The 19,370-nt window shown below is 43.9% G+C and overlaps 5 protein-coding genes across 8 annotated transcripts; 2 read left to right on the top strand and 3 right to left on the bottom strand.

Annotated features, from left to right (window-relative positions):
* The first annotated feature begins 104 nt into the window (after nt 1-104).
* Nucleotides 105-3,420, top strand: LOC6541479 (bromodomain-containing protein 7). The gene is made up of 4 exons (XM_001970158.3): nt 105-343; nt 656-1,278; nt 1,339-3,004; nt 3,065-3,420. The coding sequence occupies exons 1-4, from the start codon at nt 286-288 to the stop codon at nt 3,301-3,303; spliced, it is 2,586 nt and encodes an 861-aa protein (XP_001970194.1). The 5' UTR covers nt 105-285; the 3' UTR covers nt 3,304-3,420.
* A 54-nt stretch (nt 3,421-3,474) lies between these two features.
* On the bottom strand, nt 3,475-7,951 carry LOC6541757 (ethanolaminephosphotransferase 1). 3 transcript variants are annotated; one of them, XM_015159341.2, is made up of 9 exons: nt 7,346-7,951; nt 5,762-5,830; nt 5,515-5,701; nt 5,183-5,439; nt 4,964-5,118; nt 4,718-4,898; nt 4,442-4,651; nt 4,338-4,379; nt 3,475-3,794 (listed from the first exon to the last, which is right to left on the bottom strand). In XM_015159341.2, exons 1-9 carry the CDS (start codon nt 7,400-7,402, stop codon nt 3,708-3,710), a joined length of 1,245 nt encoding a protein of 414 aa, XP_015014827.1. In that variant the 5' UTR covers nt 7,403-7,951; the 3' UTR covers nt 3,475-3,707. The 3 variants fall into 3 exon arrangements, 2 of the variants coding, with proteins under 2 accessions (XP_015014827.1, XP_001970195.1); XR_001448641.2 differs by having other exon boundaries at nt 3,777-3,794; nt 4,053-4,379; XM_001970159.3 differs by having other exon boundaries at nt 3,475-4,379.
* A 756-nt stretch (nt 7,952-8,707) lies between these two features.
* LOC6542219 (alpha-aminoadipic semialdehyde synthase, mitochondrial) lies at nt 8,708-13,856 on the bottom strand. The gene is made up of 9 exons (XM_001970160.3): nt 13,468-13,856; nt 13,117-13,401; nt 12,857-13,000; nt 11,929-12,105; nt 11,488-11,866; nt 10,849-11,423; nt 9,532-10,687; nt 9,294-9,470; nt 8,708-9,225 (listed from the first exon to the last, which is right to left on the bottom strand). The coding sequence occupies exons 2-9, from the start codon at nt 13,174-13,176 to the stop codon at nt 9,107-9,109; spliced, it is 2,787 nt and encodes a 928-aa protein (XP_001970196.3). The 5' UTR covers nt 13,177-13,401; nt 13,468-13,856; the 3' UTR covers nt 8,708-9,106.
* Nucleotides 13,857-13,902: 46 nt separating this feature from the next.
* LOC6541770 (homocysteine-responsive endoplasmic reticulum-resident ubiquitin-like domain member 2 protein) lies at nt 13,903-17,430 on the bottom strand. 2 transcript variants are annotated; one of them, XM_001970161.3, is made up of 4 exons: nt 16,599-17,430; nt 15,489-15,949; nt 14,771-15,106; nt 13,903-14,706 (listed from the first exon to the last, which is right to left on the bottom strand). In XM_001970161.3, exons 1-4 carry the CDS (start codon nt 16,800-16,802, stop codon nt 14,289-14,291), a joined length of 1,419 nt encoding a protein of 472 aa, XP_001970197.1. In that variant the 5' UTR covers nt 16,803-17,430; the 3' UTR covers nt 13,903-14,288. The 2 variants fall into 2 exon arrangements, with proteins under 2 accessions (XP_001970197.1, XP_026835032.1); XM_026979231.1 differs by having other exon boundaries at nt 14,113-14,706; nt 16,485-16,690.
* A 336-nt stretch (nt 17,431-17,766) lies between these two features.
* Nucleotides 17,767-19,297, top strand: LOC6542797 (double-stranded RNA-binding protein Staufen homolog 2). Its single transcript, XM_001970162.3, has 2 exons — nt 17,767-18,056; nt 18,124-19,297. The coding sequence occupies exons 1-2, from the start codon at nt 17,891-17,893 to the stop codon at nt 18,924-18,926; spliced, it is 969 nt and encodes a 322-aa protein (XP_001970198.1). The 5' UTR covers nt 17,767-17,890; the 3' UTR covers nt 18,927-19,297.
* The last annotated feature ends 73 nt before the right edge of the window (nt 19,298-19,370 follow it).

Genomic DNA, 19,370 nt, shown 5'->3' on the forward strand with positions numbered 1-19,370 from the left:
TTTGATATAATCTTTAGCATATTTTACAATATAAATTAAGAAAAAAATGTAATACCGATTTTATGTTTTGAATTCTGTACCGAAAAGACCGATAGCTTATCGATTGTTATTATCAGTGTTGAAAAGTATCTCGCTGATGTCAGCGAGGCGTTTCAGAATTCTGTGGAAAAATTGCACGGTCACACTGCTCATGGCGTCTGTTTTTCGCCACCGGATTTTTGTTTTTCATTATTTTGCTTACAAATTTCACCGATTTACCTAATTTTCCGACACCTGGAGCCTAAGATGGGCTCCTCCAAGAAGCACAAGAAAAACAAGTCGGAGCGACGCGAGAAATATGAAGGTGAGTGAAATGAAAGTGCTGTGCCTACGTGAGCCCCTGCTGCCATAGGCCATCTCGCTCTACATTTTGCCGCTTGTTGTTGAGCATGCTTACACTTTGAAAAATTGGTAAACAATACTTTTCATTTGTTACAATTGAAAAAAAATGTGTTGTTAAAAACTGAAAAGTTTTGTCGAAATTTAATAAATCAAATTAATTTAATCCTTCACTTATATAATGCTTATGAAATAAGAACACAAAATGTAAATGCCATGCAGCACCGCTCACTCGTTATATACTTAATATAACCTGGATTTTTGCTATATTATATAGAATACAGTCAGCACCAGGACCCGACTCAGCTGCAACGAGGTCTAAAGCTTATCCTTAAGGTGGGCTCGAATGCCACGCCGGAGTACAGTGCCAATTCGCCAATGGTGGACGGAGGACCGCCCACAGCAGCCGAGGCCATGATGTCGCCAGTCCCCGAGGAGCTTCAGGATCACCAGGGCCATCGCGAGCGCCACAAAAAGTCAAAGAAAAAGAAGAAGAAGAAGGATAGGGAGAAGAAGCACAAACACCACAAGGAGAAGCGACACAGGAGTAGAGATCGCCATCGGGACGCAGGATCGGACGAAGATATGATGGTCGGCGCTGACGATGCCGCTTGCAGTGGATTCGCTCCATCATCGGTAGCTCCACCGGCCGCCGATCCCGATTCCAGCCAAGACGGCTTCAGTTTTATGGACGATGACCAGTCACAACCGCTGCCAGAGAACATTTTATTCTTTGCAGGCATCACCACGGATAACTCGCCATCAAACTGTCCTGTGACAAAGCCAATAGCTCCGCGCAAGCTGGACGAGATTCTGATGGGTTCTTCGCCCAACTCCTCGTCGCTGCAATCCTCTTCCCTGGGACTGGTAGGCAGCAGTCCCACCAAGCCACTGCCCGACGTAAGTTACTTTACCATATCGTGGCGAGTTCATATTAATACTGTATCCAATGCGTTTTAGCTATTAATACCTTCACCGTCAACGCCAGGAGGAGCCAACTCACTAAATGCCCTTACACCCAAGGCTCTCGAGGCACCAAAGACCCCCAGTAGTTCCAGTGAGTCGGGTAGAGAGCCCCGAAGCTGTGTGCTCAAACTGAAGCAGCAAAAATCGCCGTTAAACAAACTTCTGGAGCACCTGTTGCGCTTCCTGGAGAAGCGGGATCCCCACCAGTTTTTTGCATGGCCGGTGACTGATGACATGGCACCCGGTTACTCTTCAATAATTAGCAAACCCATGGACTTCTCCACTATGCGACAGAAGATTGACGATCACGAGTATACCGCTTTGACCGAGTTCACTGATGACTTTAAGCTCATGTGTGAAAATGCCATCAAGTACAACCACGTGGATACGGTATATAATAAGGCAGCTAAGCGTCTACTCCAAGTTGGCATGAAACATCTGCAACCTGAGAATTTGATGAGAAGCCTGAAACCACTGTCAGGTTACATGAGGGAGCTTACAGCCAAAGAACTTGGCTTTGAGTTGAGTTCGAACGATATGTCAAGGGAAAATCACGATTCGGCGGACGAAGGAGCTTCAACGGGAGCGGAAGAGCCGCCAACTCCTGCTCAGCTGGAGGAGGAAGAGCGCAAGCGGGCACTTCGTTTGGAGAATGCACCAAAAACACATTTCGAGCCTTATGTAGACGATTTAACGGGCGAAGAGATCCTGGCCCAAGTTCAAAATGCTGCCCAACAGGCCAAACAAAGGGTGAATGCCAAGAAAAATGCCCACAAGATGGGTTTCCTGCGTCAAACGAAGGATGGCAGTACCACCCTGAATCTGTTGATCAAAGAGGATAACGAGGGTCCTGAAAGGGTAGTAACCATTGGTGATCTAGTTGGCAAGCTGCAAACGGGAAGCACACAGCTACAGACGCGACAGGTTGACAAAAGGAATGCCATGAGGACAGTGAAACCCTTAAACTACGGAGCGTTTGCCAGCTTTGCACCCACCTTCGATTCCCGCTTTTCCACTCTGAGTGCCGAAGAAACGCAATTGGTTTTGCGTACGTATGGAGATGCGTCCAGTGCTGAATATGCAGAGAGCATCTTACAGTTCACCAAAGACTCTAGCTATGGGACCACCATTGCAAATGGTCTGCTGGATATCCTCACCAATGGAGAGCACAGCAAATCCCTGGATGAACTATACAACATGCAGCTTCATTCATACGAGCATCGTGAGATTGAAAAGTGCTTTGAACAGGAGGAGGAAACTCCCATCCAGCAGGAAACCACCGCCCAAATCGAGCAAGAATATGAAAAATACAAAAACACCCCTGTGGACTTCAAGGGATTGCAATCTCTTGGTGAACTTGGCATCGATGTGAGCTTCCTAGACGGCATGGAGGCTGAAATGAAGAGCTTCGAGCTCAATCGGCGCATGCACGAGCATCTTAGTCAAAACTTAACGTTAATCGAGAAACTGCGAGTGACCCAGCACGATCGTTTATCACAGCCTTTGCCGAACCACCTGGGACTCGTACAGCCCGCCAGTCAGGAGGAAGCCCAAACCGCCCAGCAATTAACGCAGCAGATCAGCGATCTGGCAAAGAAGTTGCCTCCTTCCGCCATCGCCGATCCCTATGCCTTGCGAAAAGCCATGGGCATGTCCTATGGTAAGTCCATATAAAAATAATGTTAATTTGCTTTTATATTAATAACTTTACTCTGTTTAGCTGGTTTGCCGCCACCTCGACCCGTTTCTCCCCGCGTCCAGCTGCCTGAGCTGCTCCAACAGCCGGTGGCCCTGCCACAGTTGCAACCTGTGGCCATGGAGATCGACGAGACTGATGAACAGCATGGCGGTGGAGATCTGGAGAACGAGTTGCGCGAGTTCCTCGAAAGCGGATCTGGTCTCCATTCCGCCAATCCGGCGGATGACAACAGTATTGTTGCCCAGCTGTTGCTGAACTAGGGGATCGGGAAATCTCCAAGACGCGCGCTATGTTTATAATGTAAGATAATGAGATATCTCTAAATTATTTTCATATATTCAATGCGTTTGCACTCTAAATAAAAATTAAGCTAATATTAAAGAAGCTCAGGCTTATCTGTCGGGGAAAAGTTATATTTAAATCAATGTGATAAAAACACAATTATTTCATGTTTACAAAATTGGTAAAGCTGTAATTGAAATTACCTAGCAAGTTCGATCTGAGAACGATCAAGTTTAATTTATTTAACTTTCTTTTAGCACTAACAATTATATTTTCGTTTCAATTTCGAGCTTAGCCTAAACACACTTTCGATTTTTCTTAACTGAACTAGGTAACGATTTAAAGTTTAAACACAACACAATTGCAGAAGAACCGGCGAAAGCTAGACTTCTTCGGCGTTTTCTGTAGGGTTGGCGTCTGCAACAACATCCTGCAGCTCTTCCTCAGCGGTGACAGTCTGTTTCGTGATCTACAGAAAATTACAATACGATGGGCGGTACAGTGAACATAGCCTTTGCAATATCGTGGGCGTACAACTTCATTCAGTAGCTGTCTTCAGGCACATAATACTTATCGGATCATGCAGTTAGGGCTGCTATATATCAACATGCTGGTTAAAATCGTCTCTGACGATAACTCTCATGCATTTAGCCTAGGTTTATCGTATAATAAGTTCTTAGCCTATGATTAGGATTTGGATTACATAATATCTTCGTATGGACTTTACCACATTAGAAACCGCGTATGGCGAGTATCGGTTTAGTGTTTTGATTTGAGTATGGACCACTTAGAACCTAGACATTAGGCGAGGGCTAAATGTTTGGAACCCATTTATATATATATATATACTATATATCACAAGATGGTTGATTTTGGTTGTCCCCGGTTTTTGATGTGATTTTTGTTAGTGAGCGATTTAGTTTCAATGGCTTTTCAACGGTTTGATTTTGTTATTGTTCTGCAGAAGTGGTTGAGTTATATTTGAACCCGATTGGCTGCTAGATTTTCTTACTTTGAAGCAGCGAATGTGAAAGTGGTCGCACATCTCAGAAACCTAAAATAGTCCATTTGTGAGAACCAAAAACTATATATATATTTAATGACAGGGTATCTTACCACGCCGTAGCCGTAGTGCCAGTGAGCTAGAGTTGAGAAAATGGTAAGCCCATAGAGTATCCATCGCTCGATGTCCGACGTAAGATCTGTGTCGAAGACCTGCTGGTAGTACGGAAAACAACAAACACCCACTGTGGCGGCCAGTGGCCACATCAGCACATTGAAGGCATCGCATCGCGTGTCCGACATTTGGGCCACTATCAGACGGCACTGTAAAAAAGAATTTAGGAGATTTATTGCTTTTGAACCAATTGCGATAAGCACTTTAGTACATACTGCAATATTTGAAAATATCGTGCCATAGAGTATCCATAAAATTCGTGGCTCCTTATTGATCACATCATTTCGAGAAAAGAACGACCAGACGACAGTGATCACAAAAAGCCAGACGAAAGCGAAAAATGGTCGCAGCATTTCCCACATGGGTCTCATTTTTCCGGTCTTGTTCTTGTAGGAACTAAAGCCAAACAAGCCAACAAATTAAATTGGTGTGCAAACCTAAAGGCTGAATTGGAAACTTACAGGTAGATATTTCTAGCTATAATCGGATGGCTGCTGACCATGCCGGAACCAATTAAAACGAACTCAAACATATTCGCCACAGTGAAACCATATATACTGAAGCGATACATCTCAGGCCCAAAGACGGTGGCCACAAACAGCATGCCACTAACGCCCTAGGAAGGAAAGTAAATTATTAATCAGAAATAAATGCCCTTAAAGTATAATTGGTTTACTCACCCACATGGTAAAGTCGTAGCCCCAGGGCAAGAACATAACACCCGTATTGTACTTTTCCACGTGCGTTAAATAGAAGTTGAGAAACACGTTCCAGATCACAAAGAACATACGAATCGGGGGCAAATCGTGTGTGCCGAAAAGGGAGAATAGGTAAATGGGTATCAGGGCAGCTGAATAGGAGTCCAATCCATGATCGAACAGCTCTCCCAGGGGTCCACTCGTTCCAGTTCTTCGAGCCTGCTTGCCATCCATGCCATCTGATAACAAAATGGCATTGTAGTATTATGGATACAACTATAGTTAATTTTTTGATTGAATGTGCACAAACTCACCCAAGTTATAGTAAATGAGTATATTTATGGCCGCCACTGTCCAAACCCAGGCGGGCACCGTATTTCCCGTCTCTGAATTGGCTGCTTCAAAGCCCCAATCATAGTACGCAATCAGGATAAAGTTGACGACAGTCATGAGAAAACCCACGAAGGTCAGAACGTTGGGCGCCAGCCATTTGGGAACAAACTAGAGCACGAGATGTCCCTTTAAATATAATCACATATAAAGGAAGCTTTTATAGAATACCTTCACACAGTAGTTCCAAAACGGGTGCATCACATAGACGCTGAGGAAGCTCGTGTCTATACTGCTGTACTACGGAATAAATAATAAGACATATTGATTAAAAACATTTTTCAAACACTTTCCCTTCAATTAATATATGCCAAGCATGAACATCTACAAGTGGAAAGTTAATCTACAAGCTAACACTGAGTGATTAATTTTCGATTTCGATTTATATTTTGTCAAGGGAAAATAAGTTACCCTTCAACTGACAAAACTTTTCCTATCATGCTGGGTACAACTTTATTTAAGGAAGATTTGATAAGATATCGATTTATACCGCTGCGCAGTACATGTTGTTAAAGAGTGAGAGGGTATGTTGTATTCGTTGAAAGTATGTTACACCTAGAACAAATCAGTTCCCACTCTTCTTGTCGCCGAGTGAATCACCCATGTTGATACGAACGTTGATATCTAAGTAACTCAAGATCTACAGAGTTGAAAGATAACATGAAGATCTTATGAAAGTTGTTGCATATTTGACAGTCGAGACATTTGATTGTAGTATTAAATTGCCATGCTCTTCCTTAGGTTCTTATGGTTTAGATTTGTACTTTATTTATTGTCAGTTGACAATTCTAAGACTACTTTTGAGCACCCCCTTTGCCGCGCTTGCGGACCCAGTTTGTCTTATTGTCTTTGCATGTTGTAATCTTTACAAGTACAAATTCCACTATTGATAGCAACCAACTCATCCCCATCCACCGAATCTGCACTATCTGTCTACATACGCTGTATGTACTTGTATAAATGTACTACATGTATAAATATTTTCAAAGCTCCAGCACATGGTTCCGTGACAGTTCAATGCCTTCTTTTAATGAACGTTTGCGAAACATTTGTTTAGTCCGGTTATCACTTAATTGATGACATACACTAGTAAAACTATGAACACAAGTTTTGACACATAATAATCGGGCTCAATTGGTCGGGATCGAAAGAAATGTTGCCTAATCTGCCGGGCGAAGCAACCGGAACTAGAAAAAATCGTAATCCCATAATCGAAAGTCGTTACACGTTGGGAAAAGATTCAAGTTGATAAGAATCACTTCTATGACGATAAAGAACATGATAACTGAAATAGTAACCAAAAAAGTACATTACTACCAATTGGATTATTTAAGCTTAGCTTTTTTTAGTGTTGAATTAAATGATCATGTTTAAGATCCTTCGAAGAACATAGCAAATTCTAAAGTGGAGCCAAAACGAATATGCCCCACCCCTGAAAGATTTCGGTAAATAGTTAAAAGTTAAAAGAGGAACATTTAACTCCCCAAGCCTAAGCATAGGGTTTTCAAAACCGATAACCGATTGAGGATCGGTCAGGAATTGGGTGCAGTGGGCTTGTTTTGGATTCAATTCAAGTTCCCTGGGGTGAAATCGAACCTCTCGAGGAAACTGGGTTAAATCGATAATGTATTTCATTTCGTGGCACTTATTTAGAACTTAATAACAATTGACCGAACTGGGGAAGGGGGCTTCCCGATTGGGACATTGATTTTCACCACCCACCGGTGGCCATGCTCCCCTTTGAAAAGAACTCACCTTGTATCGCTCGAAGCCCCTCAAATGAGCCTCCGACATGTAGCGCATGCAACCCATTTTGTAATTTCAGTTTTCTACTATGTATGTTTTCTAATATGTTTGTGGGTGGCAAGTGATAACAGCGGGAGCGGCGGGAACGGCGGGCGCTGGGGAGTTTGCACTTGGATCGGAAGTCAGATTAGCGCGTATCGGCTTGACCTTTGCTTTGGGTCAGTCCGTTGGCTACTCCGTCATATTGTATAACATCTGCGGATCTACACAGATATGCGGTTTTCGGATTCGTTCACACGCGGACGTACGCGAGAGGCGGAATGCGGCTAAATTAAATAATCGCTTTGTCCGCTCTCCAAAACACGCAGCACGCAAACAACAGTTACTCCTGCACTCGTCCAACTGGCGAAGAAGAAGAATAACCGGACGGAGACGACGTACTGCTAAAAGATGAAGAACACACGTACTTATTCCGGACGGGCCGGCGTCTGAATGGGAACTGCGGACGCGGACTTATCAGGCCCAGCAGCGCTTAATTCGCGACGCCGACCGCGACTTGGGTTCCACAACTACGAATCCCAGTGCGCACAGCACACCAGTGATGGCCGTTTGGCCTTTTTTCGGTTTGATCCGGGTTTACCCAGCCCCTCCGCCGGATGTTCTATGCGGTAAATATTTTCTTTATTTATTTATTATTAATTATTTACTTCGATTTGTTTTTGAATAAATAATAGCACTTTTAAATGTTTATAAAAAAATTTATTTTTTCCTACTATTATAAACTCAAAGGAAACCCCTGATAATAAAAGTTGAATCTAAGAAATAAACATAATTGAGTTCTAATGTTTGGACCTTTACCATTATCATAGCAGATTCCGAATTATTTGGTATAATATGATGGAGAAGAATAGCCGCTTGTGTGTAACTACGTGTAATTGGCACCACTAGCCCGCACAATCTTATCTGGAAAAGATAGTGTGTGTGCTTTGCATTGAATGAATGTGAATTAAAATTTGTAAAACGCGAAATTGCTCTCACTCCATGGGCAACAAAATTGCTGCCCGGGCGAGAGGTTATCAGTCTCAGGCTCCACATTTTCCACAATAAATTCAGGGAGATGTGTGGCCTGTTTATTACAATTAAAAACGTTAATTACCGCCCGCAAACGGATCCGATCGGATCACCATGATGTTTTATGCGCGTGTTTTATGGAATACTAAGTATAGATTGACCGTGTTTCTTCATTTAATTTTAGTTCAAGTTCGGGAGATAACCCTTCCCAGATCGGGTTGCCAGGCGCTTAAGGCGCTGAAATCGAACGGAAATCGAATCTTGAAGATTAAACTGACGGAAAATTGGAATACAGGTTTATAATCATAATCAATGTTGTATATTCAAGGCCTTCAAACTTTAAATACAATCCACTTATACAGTATACATAGATCATTATTATTATCGTAACGGAACACTATAGACATCTGTTCTGTTTACCATAAATATTTAATCATAAAATCATTTATAATCAGCTCAAAATAAATTCACGTTAAGGAAACATGGTTCGCGATGTGGACAACGATTTTGACATGTTTACGTACTTCAAGTAGCTCTAGTCATAAAACTTATTCCAGTATTATGATAACGTAATGATACTCTTATCGAACAACAAAATACCCGAGCGGTAAATCAAGAAGTATCACCAGCGCGGTGGGCAGTCAAAAAGTAATATGATTGAAGACTTAAGCTTATTTTCTCGGGATCAGCTTAGCACACTTAATTTAGCCATCTGGAGGTTTCCGTGGCAGTCAGACCCTCGGAGCGCAGACGTTGCAGCATGGGACGATAAATGTCGGGGGTGAAGGGCAGCAGGACACCGCGTTCCTGGATCTCGCCTGCAATGGTATTATTTGGGATTATTTAAACGGATTTAAAACGGCTTTGAACTGATAAGGGAACCTACCGTCTAGGATCATTTTGGCTGCAATAGCAGCGGGCTTGCCCACCGTCATCGCCATGGCGGAGTGACCCTGGGGCTGTCCGTAGACCACAAAGTTGATTCCACGCTCCTCACGACGACCATCGGGCCAACGGATGCCGACTTCATGGCGCAGTACCACCAAGTCGCGTTCATCCCGCTCTGTAAATGAATAGTACAATTACTCAGAACATAATTAATTAGAATTAAGTGGTTAACCCACCGAAGGCCAGTCGCTTCGAGAGATAGTGACTAAGCGTATCCAGGGGAGTGTTCATCTTCACCACAGGAGTATCATCCAGCAGGCCCAAGCTCTCGATGCCGTCCACATCTCCAATGCGCTCGGTTAACTTCTGCTTGAGGTTCTCGTAGAAGATGGTCGAATCCGACATGCCCATAAGATGGATCACGAGCTGACGCCACGTGACATCCGGCCCACTGGGATGCAGCAGAGCATGTGGCTCCGGATCGATGAGTCCCAAGAGCTGCATGGGCTTAATCGACTCCGAAAAGCCCTTGTAGCGTATGGTTCCACGAAGCAGAGTGTGCACATCCCTGCCTAAGCCGTAAAGGTTGCCGTATTTGGTGGAGTCCCTATTGGGGAAACCCTCCAGGGCGAATCCTGGCAGGAAATCCAAGCTGCGAGGACTTGACAGGAGTTCCCCACCTCCGGAAATCTCGACAATTTGACCCCGACTCAGATATTTTGCAGCGGAAAGAGTGTTAAGAAGTACTCCTCTGGGTGACCAAGAGAACTTATATCTCAGGGCGTTATTTGAATGCTCCGGAGCAGGCAGACCGCCACAATAGCTAACGAAGGACTCGACAACGGCTCCCTTATCCTGCACCTCGTGGATGCACTCCAGCGCCAGAAGGTGATCGATACCAGGGTCCAAACCCACCTCATTCATGATGGTCACTCCCTTGGCCTTGGCCTCCTCATGCAAGCCGGAGATCTCGTCGTTCACGTAACTTGCGGTGACCATGTGGGTGCCCTCTGCCACGCAATAACGTGCCACCATGCCATGGAGAGTGTAGGGCAGCAGGGAAATCACCACATCCGCGGTGCCACACAGCTCCTGCAGGTGACCAGTGCTCTCGTTCACATCCAGATAGACGCTGTCCACTCCGGCATACTGCTGAGCCAGGCGATCGGCTTCCTCCTTGACCTGCGAGCAAACCGTTATGCTGACGTCCTTCTCGCGATGAAGCCACTCGACGAGTGGAGCGGACACCATCCCAGCTCCCAGGACCAAGACCTTCTTGTCTGATTCGTGCCTTCCCTCCATCTTGTGGCGAGATCTGTGGTTCTGCGACTCTCGGAGCTCCTGTATATACTGGAAGCCCTCGGTCAGCTGCCCGTTACTGGCGATAATAGCCTGAAAATAAGTAACGAGAAACGGATTCAGTAGCTGATAACAAATGCAGATTACAAGGCGTGATGCAAAAATAATCGGTAACTTTAGGTATGTTTGTAAATAAGGAAAATAAGGTGGCATAGCTAAATATGCAATGCTCAAAAGGACTTAAGTGAACTCACCGATTGAATGGGGTATGAGAAGATCTCCTCCGCCAACGGCTTCTTGGCATCACTCTTAATAATATCATGAACGTGAGGAGTCAACAGCTCCCCGAACAAATCCGTCGATTCTCTGGGCAATTGTGTAGGCATATTATCAATCGAACAGACCAAAACTCCGGGACCCTTGAAGCTCTTGGTATCCTTATTCCTGTCAGCATCGTACAAGCAGAATGGAGTGTCGATGGTAGTGCACTCGTTCATAAACTCAATGGAGCCACCGGGATCGGCCGAAATGTCGCAAATGGCCAGCATGCGATGGGGCAAAGCAGGGCTGCCCTTGCTCGTAGGCAGCCAAGGAGTGTTTGCCGGACGGAGCAGATTCTTGGCATCCGGAATGCTGATCAACTTGGGACTGCCCACTGCCCAGTAGATGCCGTTGACAATGACCGATGCGTATGGTGCAATCTTCGTGCTGAAGGTGGATATATATCGCTCGGGGAACTCATCGTATTCCTTGGCATCGAATCCGCCGCCCTCCCGTCGCTCCAGATGATCTGATCGGCTTACTTCGCAGCCGTAAAGCTTGTTTTGATCTAGCATTAATAATTAATTTTAGTTCATTCAGAATTAAGCAATGAACGTTTCAACTTTACTCACTTCCATGCTCGGCCACCTTGCGAAGCATCTCAGGTGGAACATACTCAATGGGCAGCTCGGAAAACACCTCCTGGGCACCTTGGGAAACATTTCCAGAGCCAGTGAACACAAATGTAAGTGGTCCAATGGACTTGGGCATCATGCCAAGCGAGATCTCGTAGCCACAATCCCGGATTGCCTGGCGAGCCATCGAGGAATTGCGATAGTTGTGGGCGGGTCCAATGTGCATGAAGGGTGTATGATGTCCCAAGGCCAAAAGACGCAGTCCAATACCGTGCAGGATGTTCACCATGCCAGCCACTCCGGCGTATTTTCCAAAGGCCACCTGTCGTGCTCCGCGTTCGTCGATGATTCGCTCATAGTCGATGAGGCGAATTTTCTATGGACAACAGTGGCAGTATAATATAAAAACTATATGAAACAAAAATGTGTGGCAAAAACCTTTTCCAAAATAGCATCCAGAAGCGACATATTTGATTCCTGCGCCTTAATCGTGTGCGAAAAGAAGCAGTAGGTCTTGCCGGGAATCAGGGCATCAATGGGCACCTGCTTCACTCCAAATATCACCGAAGCATCACTGATGTCCTCCTGGATATGGGCCCCCGCCTGCATGTAGGCCTGATCCGGAAGAAACAAAACAAGTCAGTGTTATTATTTGTTATTTACACAGAGCCGAGCCCTCTTATCTACTTTATTAATCCTAAAAATAAGTACGCGGCAATCATTACAATGCATCAGGCGAATAATGTTATTATACATGTGTGAACTATTTAATCACCTTACACCTCGACTTTATTAGGCCTAATTCATTTTATATTTTTTCCATCAACTGAGCAAATTGTTTTTGCAATTGAATTTATTTTAAAGCTATTCTTTATGGGACAGCAGCTATTATGTATTTTATTAATTGCTGAGCCTATTTTTGGAATAGTTTCACTTATAGTTAAGATTTTCGGACCCCACCTAGTAAATGTTATCATCTCTACAAATCAGTTAAATACAGTATAGAATATATATATTCCTGGGAATCATTGCTCCGAACGATAAGCTGTGCTGCCCATTGTTTTTCCTCTCCTCATCGTTTGTTTTGCACTTGAGTTCAAGGCCGGTAAATTGCCAAATTTAGAGCTCCATGGAGGCTTATCATCCGAGTTTATATTTATGATGCAGCACTTGGGGGGCGTGTGTACCACTATACTCGTATATACCATACTATGCTACCTATATACGCGTACTTTCTGGCCTGTCTACCGATATGATTTCCATGATTATGATTAGCCGGAGACTCAATAAATCCGTTGCCAACTGGCCATGGAATGTTACAACCTGGGGACAATGGGCGGGGGTTTTAAGACCCAACTGAGCTCACCTGCATGGGATATGCCCGACGATTGGAGGGCTGCACGATGACCTTGACATTCTGCTTGACCAACTTCTGGACATGAGTGGGTCCAAAAGGAGCTCGTCGCTCCCACACCGACTGATCCTCTCGCCGAATGGCAATCACTCGACTCTGGAACAACAAAAGATTGGGGAATATAATGTACATATTTCCAAATTAATATCTTGTATACACATATGAATGTTTTTATTCATTGAGGTTGCAGTTGGGGAGTTGAATCAACTCACATGACGTTGTCTGGTGAACGGATGCGCTATTGTTGCGCGCTGTTGAATCACTCGCCACATGGTTCGGCAGCTTTGTGGGATCAGTTCGAGCAGATCAAGTGCGAATTTAATTGTAACCGTAGTGCTTTTTCGAGGCTTGAGTGGAAGATCCGATCCGTTGGCTCCGAGCTCTGGTACTCTTCTAAAGGCATCGGTAGAGGCAATCCGCGAAACAGCCTCTAATCAGCAGTTGGACCCAGTCGTAAATCCAGCGATAAGACGTGCTCTCCATGCATCTCAAAGCAGCTAAAAGAATCCAATTTTGTGCGTTAGCAGGGCAAAAAGAGCGAGCTGCTAGTGATTGTCACTTACCCGTGAGGGAATCGGGATCTCTGTTCGATTTTGGGCTGAAAATTTTCCACTTTGATAAGAGAAGTTCCTAAGAATTAAGAGAACCGTTTGGGGAAATTCCTCAAGCTCTGTTTACACAATGCAATTCTTATAAGCATTTTCGGGGAAAATTATTTCATTGAATCTCTCAAAATTATTTAAAATACTACAGGTGAACAATATTTTTAGTTTTAAAAATATCCTTTTTAATAGTCAATATGTGTCTATGCATTAGGTGTATCATTAAATAATCAACTTAAATTCAAGTTAAGATCATTTAAGCTTCTAAAAACAATGTCAAAGATTTCGAAATCATTTAAAAAGAGTCTAGAGATACAACTAATATTTTAAGTTCTTGACTTAAAACCTAGACATCATTTAGAATTGCACCTTGTAAACACCACCTTACGATGTTGGTTTTTGGTGTTAAAGCATACGTTTTATTTTAATTGCATCTTGGTTTCATAGGTTCGTCTCTGGCACAGATTTCTGTGCAGACTATAATCATTTTACTATTCACATCAAAAACAGAGTACGTTCTTAGTTATCTAAAAGTCTACAAACTATTGAGGCAGCAGTCACGATGTTGTAACTGGGCTAACACTCGGAAATAAATATACATGATTATTACAGCTAGTAAAACAAATTGTTTGTTTTTGCTACATCTTCAGGTATGCAAAACTAAAAGGAAAACGGAATAACAGTTTGATTACGGTAGGTTAGAAAGAGGAAAGCCGTAAAGCTGTAAAGCTGATTTGTGGATGGTCCAGCACGTCCCTCTGTAAAACGTACAGACCGATCCTCTAGAGCGCCGGCGCCTCAGGCAGAAGCGAGGTGAAGAAGGTGATGACAAAGGTGCGCACAACGGAAATCACAGAATTATTGGCATTTGGTGGTTCCACAGCAACGGCTTCCGCGGAAACGTCAGTCGGATCGGGATTAGCAGCGGATGCTGGAGCAACGGGAGCCCCAGCCGGAGGAGGAGCAGCAACAGGCGCATCGATTACATCTTGACCTGCAGCGGCAGCAGGTCCGGCTGCTGGCACTGCACCAGGCTCATTGGCCGCCTGAGGATCGTTGTTCTCGCGTTCAACGGCCGCATCCATCATGCGCTGAATTTGCTGCACTGCAGCAAAGGCGGCCGCATCGCCAGCATTATTGTTACGATTGATGTTGTTATTGTTCCGCTCGCGGCGACGTCGAAGGACACCAATGTGATACCTAAGAAATAATAATAATATCAATATAATTTTACTCTTTCAATTTTAAAAGGGAATACACTTACAGATAAATTGCTCCGGCGATGAGCACCACCAGTAAGCATCGCAAAGGTGAGGAGTTAAAGTACAGGACAGTCACAAAAATAGCCAATCGCGTAAAGCTAAAGAAGCTATCTAGCCAGTCGCGCATTTCCGGTTCCTCTTGAATGTTGGGGAAATTTCTGTTCTGCGGCGCCCCATTTATCTGAGGCGCAACAGGAACCTGTGCGCCCGGGTCTGCAGCTGCTCCTGCCACTGGTTGTGGCTCCCCGAAGTTTCGCACAGCAATCAGTGGGACTGTGGGCAACAGTGGTTGAGACGGTGGCGCCAAGCCAGATTCGTTTGTAGCTGACAACGTAGAGCTGTTGGTATAAATAAGATTGTTGTGCAAAAAGCATTCAGAGTAAAAGCAAGAAGAGTTCGTTTACATGGCAGCATTATGCTGCAAAACTTAATTGCGCACAATAAATTGTTCGTGAGCGCCCCAAAATTATATTATTTGTCTGTAATCGCGGCCACATAAATACTGAAATTTTGGGACGTCTGATAACCAAAAAAAGATTATAAGTAATCAAATAACAACTTTTTTTTAAAAAAGACTCGAATAATCAAGTACCTCTTAGCAGAGGGAAATATAAAGTCTATTAGCTGTCGAGCTCTGTGTAATTTGATTTCTTCGCTTCTGATATGACTGAATTGTTGGATCAAATGTGTTCTCTTAGCTTTCTGGTAATGTCCACTTACCGGAGAGTCAACTGCTGCATGTACTGCGCGTAAGCCTGCTGCATCCAGGCGTTGTAGATGAGCGCCTGCTGCTGGAACAAAGCCTGGGGACTGGCACTGGCATTGGCGGCAGCTGCTGCTCCCTGGTTCTGCTGCCAGAATTGCGTCCAGGGATTGGCCAAACCGATGTCACCCGCCACGGGAGATGCAGCGTTGCCATGCTGTGCCTGTTGCTGATGCGAGGGATGACGTTGTCGCAGCTCATTTGCATTCCCGCTCACTTCAGGCCCAGCTGGAACCGCATCTTTCTGCGGCACAGTGGCGGTTTTGTCTGGCGGCGTCATCATTTGCTTGCTGGCACATACCAAGTGAAATATGTGGTGCTGCTGGTAGACATCCTTGTAGCTGCGTATCACCTCCGATATCTTTTGCGAGTCATCTAATAGCTTGCCCGAGTAAATAAGCTTTTGATCTTGGATTTTCTATGGGAATAAAGGGTAAGAAATAGTTATAATGCTCAAAACTTAAATATCTTTCAAATAGTCGTACACAGAGGAACACTGTATCTCTAATGCCAAAATCTATTATTTGCACGCTCCAAGAGATAACATACTTGTTCTTGTCAGTTGACTCGATAGAAATAATACTTGATACCTAATAAATGAAACGTTATAATTTCTACTTGATTTGTTCTTGGAATAAATAGTGCTAATCTTTTACATCTGCTCACACCTAGGCAGAAAAAAAGAACAAAGACTCAATGATTTGGCTCCTTACTTAGTATAAATGAGTTTAATATTTGGGATGTACATAAATATGGAGCGTACATGGAGCGTGACTACGTCCAAAAATCTTATCACTTTCTAACCGTAACCAAATTAATCCCAGTTCCCAGCCATCGATTTGGCATAGACCAAGTGCATGACGCAAGTGCATGACGGCGACTGTAATTTTTAGAGGCAATCTACTGACGTGTACTTGCGACTAAGACGCAAATAGCTTTGGGAACCGACATACCTATGAATCCTAAACGAAGATGATAAACAATAACAAACTTCTCGATAAGATAAGCGGGCTCGTGGGCACAGTTAGTATGTGAGAGCAGAGGGGGGTAGCTCCTTGATTACCCACCGGTTTGCCAGGATAGATAAGAGACAGCTGCTTCTTTAGCCGCTGGACCGTCCAGCAGAGGTCGGAGTCCACATTGAGATCCTCGTACTGCTGGTTGGAGGACTTGATGAGCAGCCGGACACTGGTTTCCGGAGTCTTTTGACGGGTGGCGGCATCGCAGCCCGCGGCTGTGGCGGCTGCGGGTGGGGCGGCGTTCTCCTCCATCTGTTTGACCCCGCGAGTCGGAGAACTTTCTATTGCTAATTAATGACCGCGATACGAGGATCGGTGATGGGGTTTCGCTGCGCTAGAGGCGACACTTTTTCCGCAGCCACTGTTTCTCACTTCCTACTCAGCTTGCTGCAATTTTCGAGATGTAGTTTATTCCGAATTTGACATTAGATTTGGTATTATTTGCTATGTTGTTGCTTGCTTTTCCAGCTGTTCTGTGGTGTTTTGCTCACAGCACAGAACTATTGATTATGAAACGCAGTAAACGTTCCGCAGTTGATCAAAAAACTACTCTTCATTTGGTTCTGACATGTAGCCAGTGATGAGCGTGGGTCACGGGGCTGCCGCGAGTCGCAGGTATTTTTAAGTCGCAGGTTAAACGAACAGCTAGAAACACAATTACCGAAGTGAGTCGGCTGTGGCGATTTAAGTACAGAGTTGAAAAATATAAAAATCTTTGTTCAAACACTTGGTTTTGGGCTGTTTTAGAATTTATTTATTCGAAAACAATATCCTGTCTAGTGACTTTTAGCAGTGAATTTAGCTCATCAGTGGCAGCAACACTTGTTAATGCCATATACTCAGCAACAGGGTTGCCTTGACTTTCGGGGATGCCAACTCGCGTCATAGTGACGTGTACGAATATGTATAACATTCGAGACGTTGAACTTTAAATGAGATGACGAAACAGTTTATAAAGTGCATATGCTCCTTCATAATAAAATTATTATAATCCATCTGGCACTGTTATTGATTTCGTATTCAATACTATTTGTTGGCAATATTTTTACCAGCGCAGGCTAAAACAATTAAAATAGGAGGCTACTTTGTCAAGATTCGTTAACGTTTAAATTTTTGTGGTTGGCGTTCTAAACGTTTTCAAAACGTAGCTGACACTATGACGTGAATTATAAATTGTATACTATTCGTTTCTGATAAAAAAAAAGCAGTGAATCCGATTCTATCGTTGCCGTTTCAGGGGTCACGCACCACCTCGTGATTTGTGTGCCATCTCTAATAAAATTGCAGGCATAGTTATTTTTATCTGTTGTTTTATTTCGTAAAATAACAGCACTTCAGACATGTCCTTTCTCGCTGAACCCATAGATAACAAATCAGCCGTATCCGCTCTACAGGAATTTTGTGCCAAGACAAAGAATATTCCACCAACATATAATTTTATTGATGGCGAAGATGGAGGGTACGTCTGCAAAGTAGATCTGATGGAGCTAATGGCTTACGGAAATGGTAAATTACAAATCTCATCCACAACTTTTCTTCGAATCTTAAGCGCCACATGTTTATCCAATTATAGGGCGTTCGAAGCGCGATGCCAAGCACCTGGCCGCCGTCAATATACTGCGTAAAATCCGAAAGTTACCCGGCATGGGCAACATAATCTCGCAGGATTGCGAGACTATGACTATGGGTGATCCGGATGAGGCACTGATAAACATAAACCGGGACATGCTGAAGGCTCTGCGAGACTACTGCGTCCGCCACGAGATGCCACTGCCCAGCATTGAGGTAGTGCAGCAAAGCGGCTCCCCAAACGCCCCAGAATTTGTGGCCTGTTGCTCCGTGGCTTCCATAGTTCGGTACGGAAAGTCGGACAAAAAGAAGGATGCGCGACAGCGAGCAGCTATCGAAATGCTAGCCGTAATCTCCAAAGAAGCGGACAATTTGCGTCCGGGTCAAATGGAAGTTGTGAGCACCAAGAAATCGGAAGGTCTTGACTTGGATGAAACGCTTGAGGAATTGGAGGCGTTGCGCAGAAAGAAGTTCAACACCTACGTAGAGTTGACAGAAGCCGGAGCCATAGATCATTCGGGCCTGCGCCTCTGCGACCGGCACAACTACTTCAAGAACTTCTACCCTGCCCTGAAGTGTGCGGCGCTTGAGGCCATCCGTTCAGATGAATTCATGACCTCTAAGGATAAGGCTTTGAGTGTAATGAGCGCTTTAAAGATAACACCAAAAATTAGTGTACTAAAGTCTTTATCGGTGGTACCAATGCTTTGCGTCGAGCTTAATTGTGACTTAGACGTGGTCTTTGCAGCGCTTGAGACTAATATCTACGACCAAATAATAGACTATTTCAGTACCATGTTGGTCTAATGCATTGTATCCAATACGTATATACATATGTGGTATATATAACATTTATTTAACTAGGTTGGCTTAAAACTAAGTAAACTTCTTCATATTTACACTGCAGAATGCACATAAGTCATATATTACGTTTAATACAAACTCCACCAATTCTGTGGGTGTAAACATCAAAAAATGGATTTCTTCAAGGTCTTTTGGTAAACGTCTGTGTTAACTTTGTACAGGATTGATAGGTGTGAAAATTGCAAGCAAATCACAAAGGGGATTGGGAACAACAACAAAAGCTTAAAACCAACTTTCGAGACGGTGTAACATAATGATTTTATTATTTATTTTTCGATGCCAATACCAATGCTTATTAAATATTTAAACGGCCCAAGCTTATGGTTTTCAACAACTGATAATATAACACTTTTGAAGTAATTTGCACAGTATTGCACATTCAAAATA

This window comes from Drosophila erecta, unplaced genomic scaffold (genome assembly GCF_003286155.1).
Source record: "Drosophila erecta strain 14021-0224.00,06,07 unplaced genomic scaffold, DereRS2 tig00000055-arrow-pilon, whole genome shotgun sequence".
In the NCBI taxonomy this organism is placed as follows: domain Eukaryota; kingdom Metazoa; phylum Arthropoda; class Insecta; order Diptera; family Drosophilidae; genus Drosophila; species Drosophila erecta.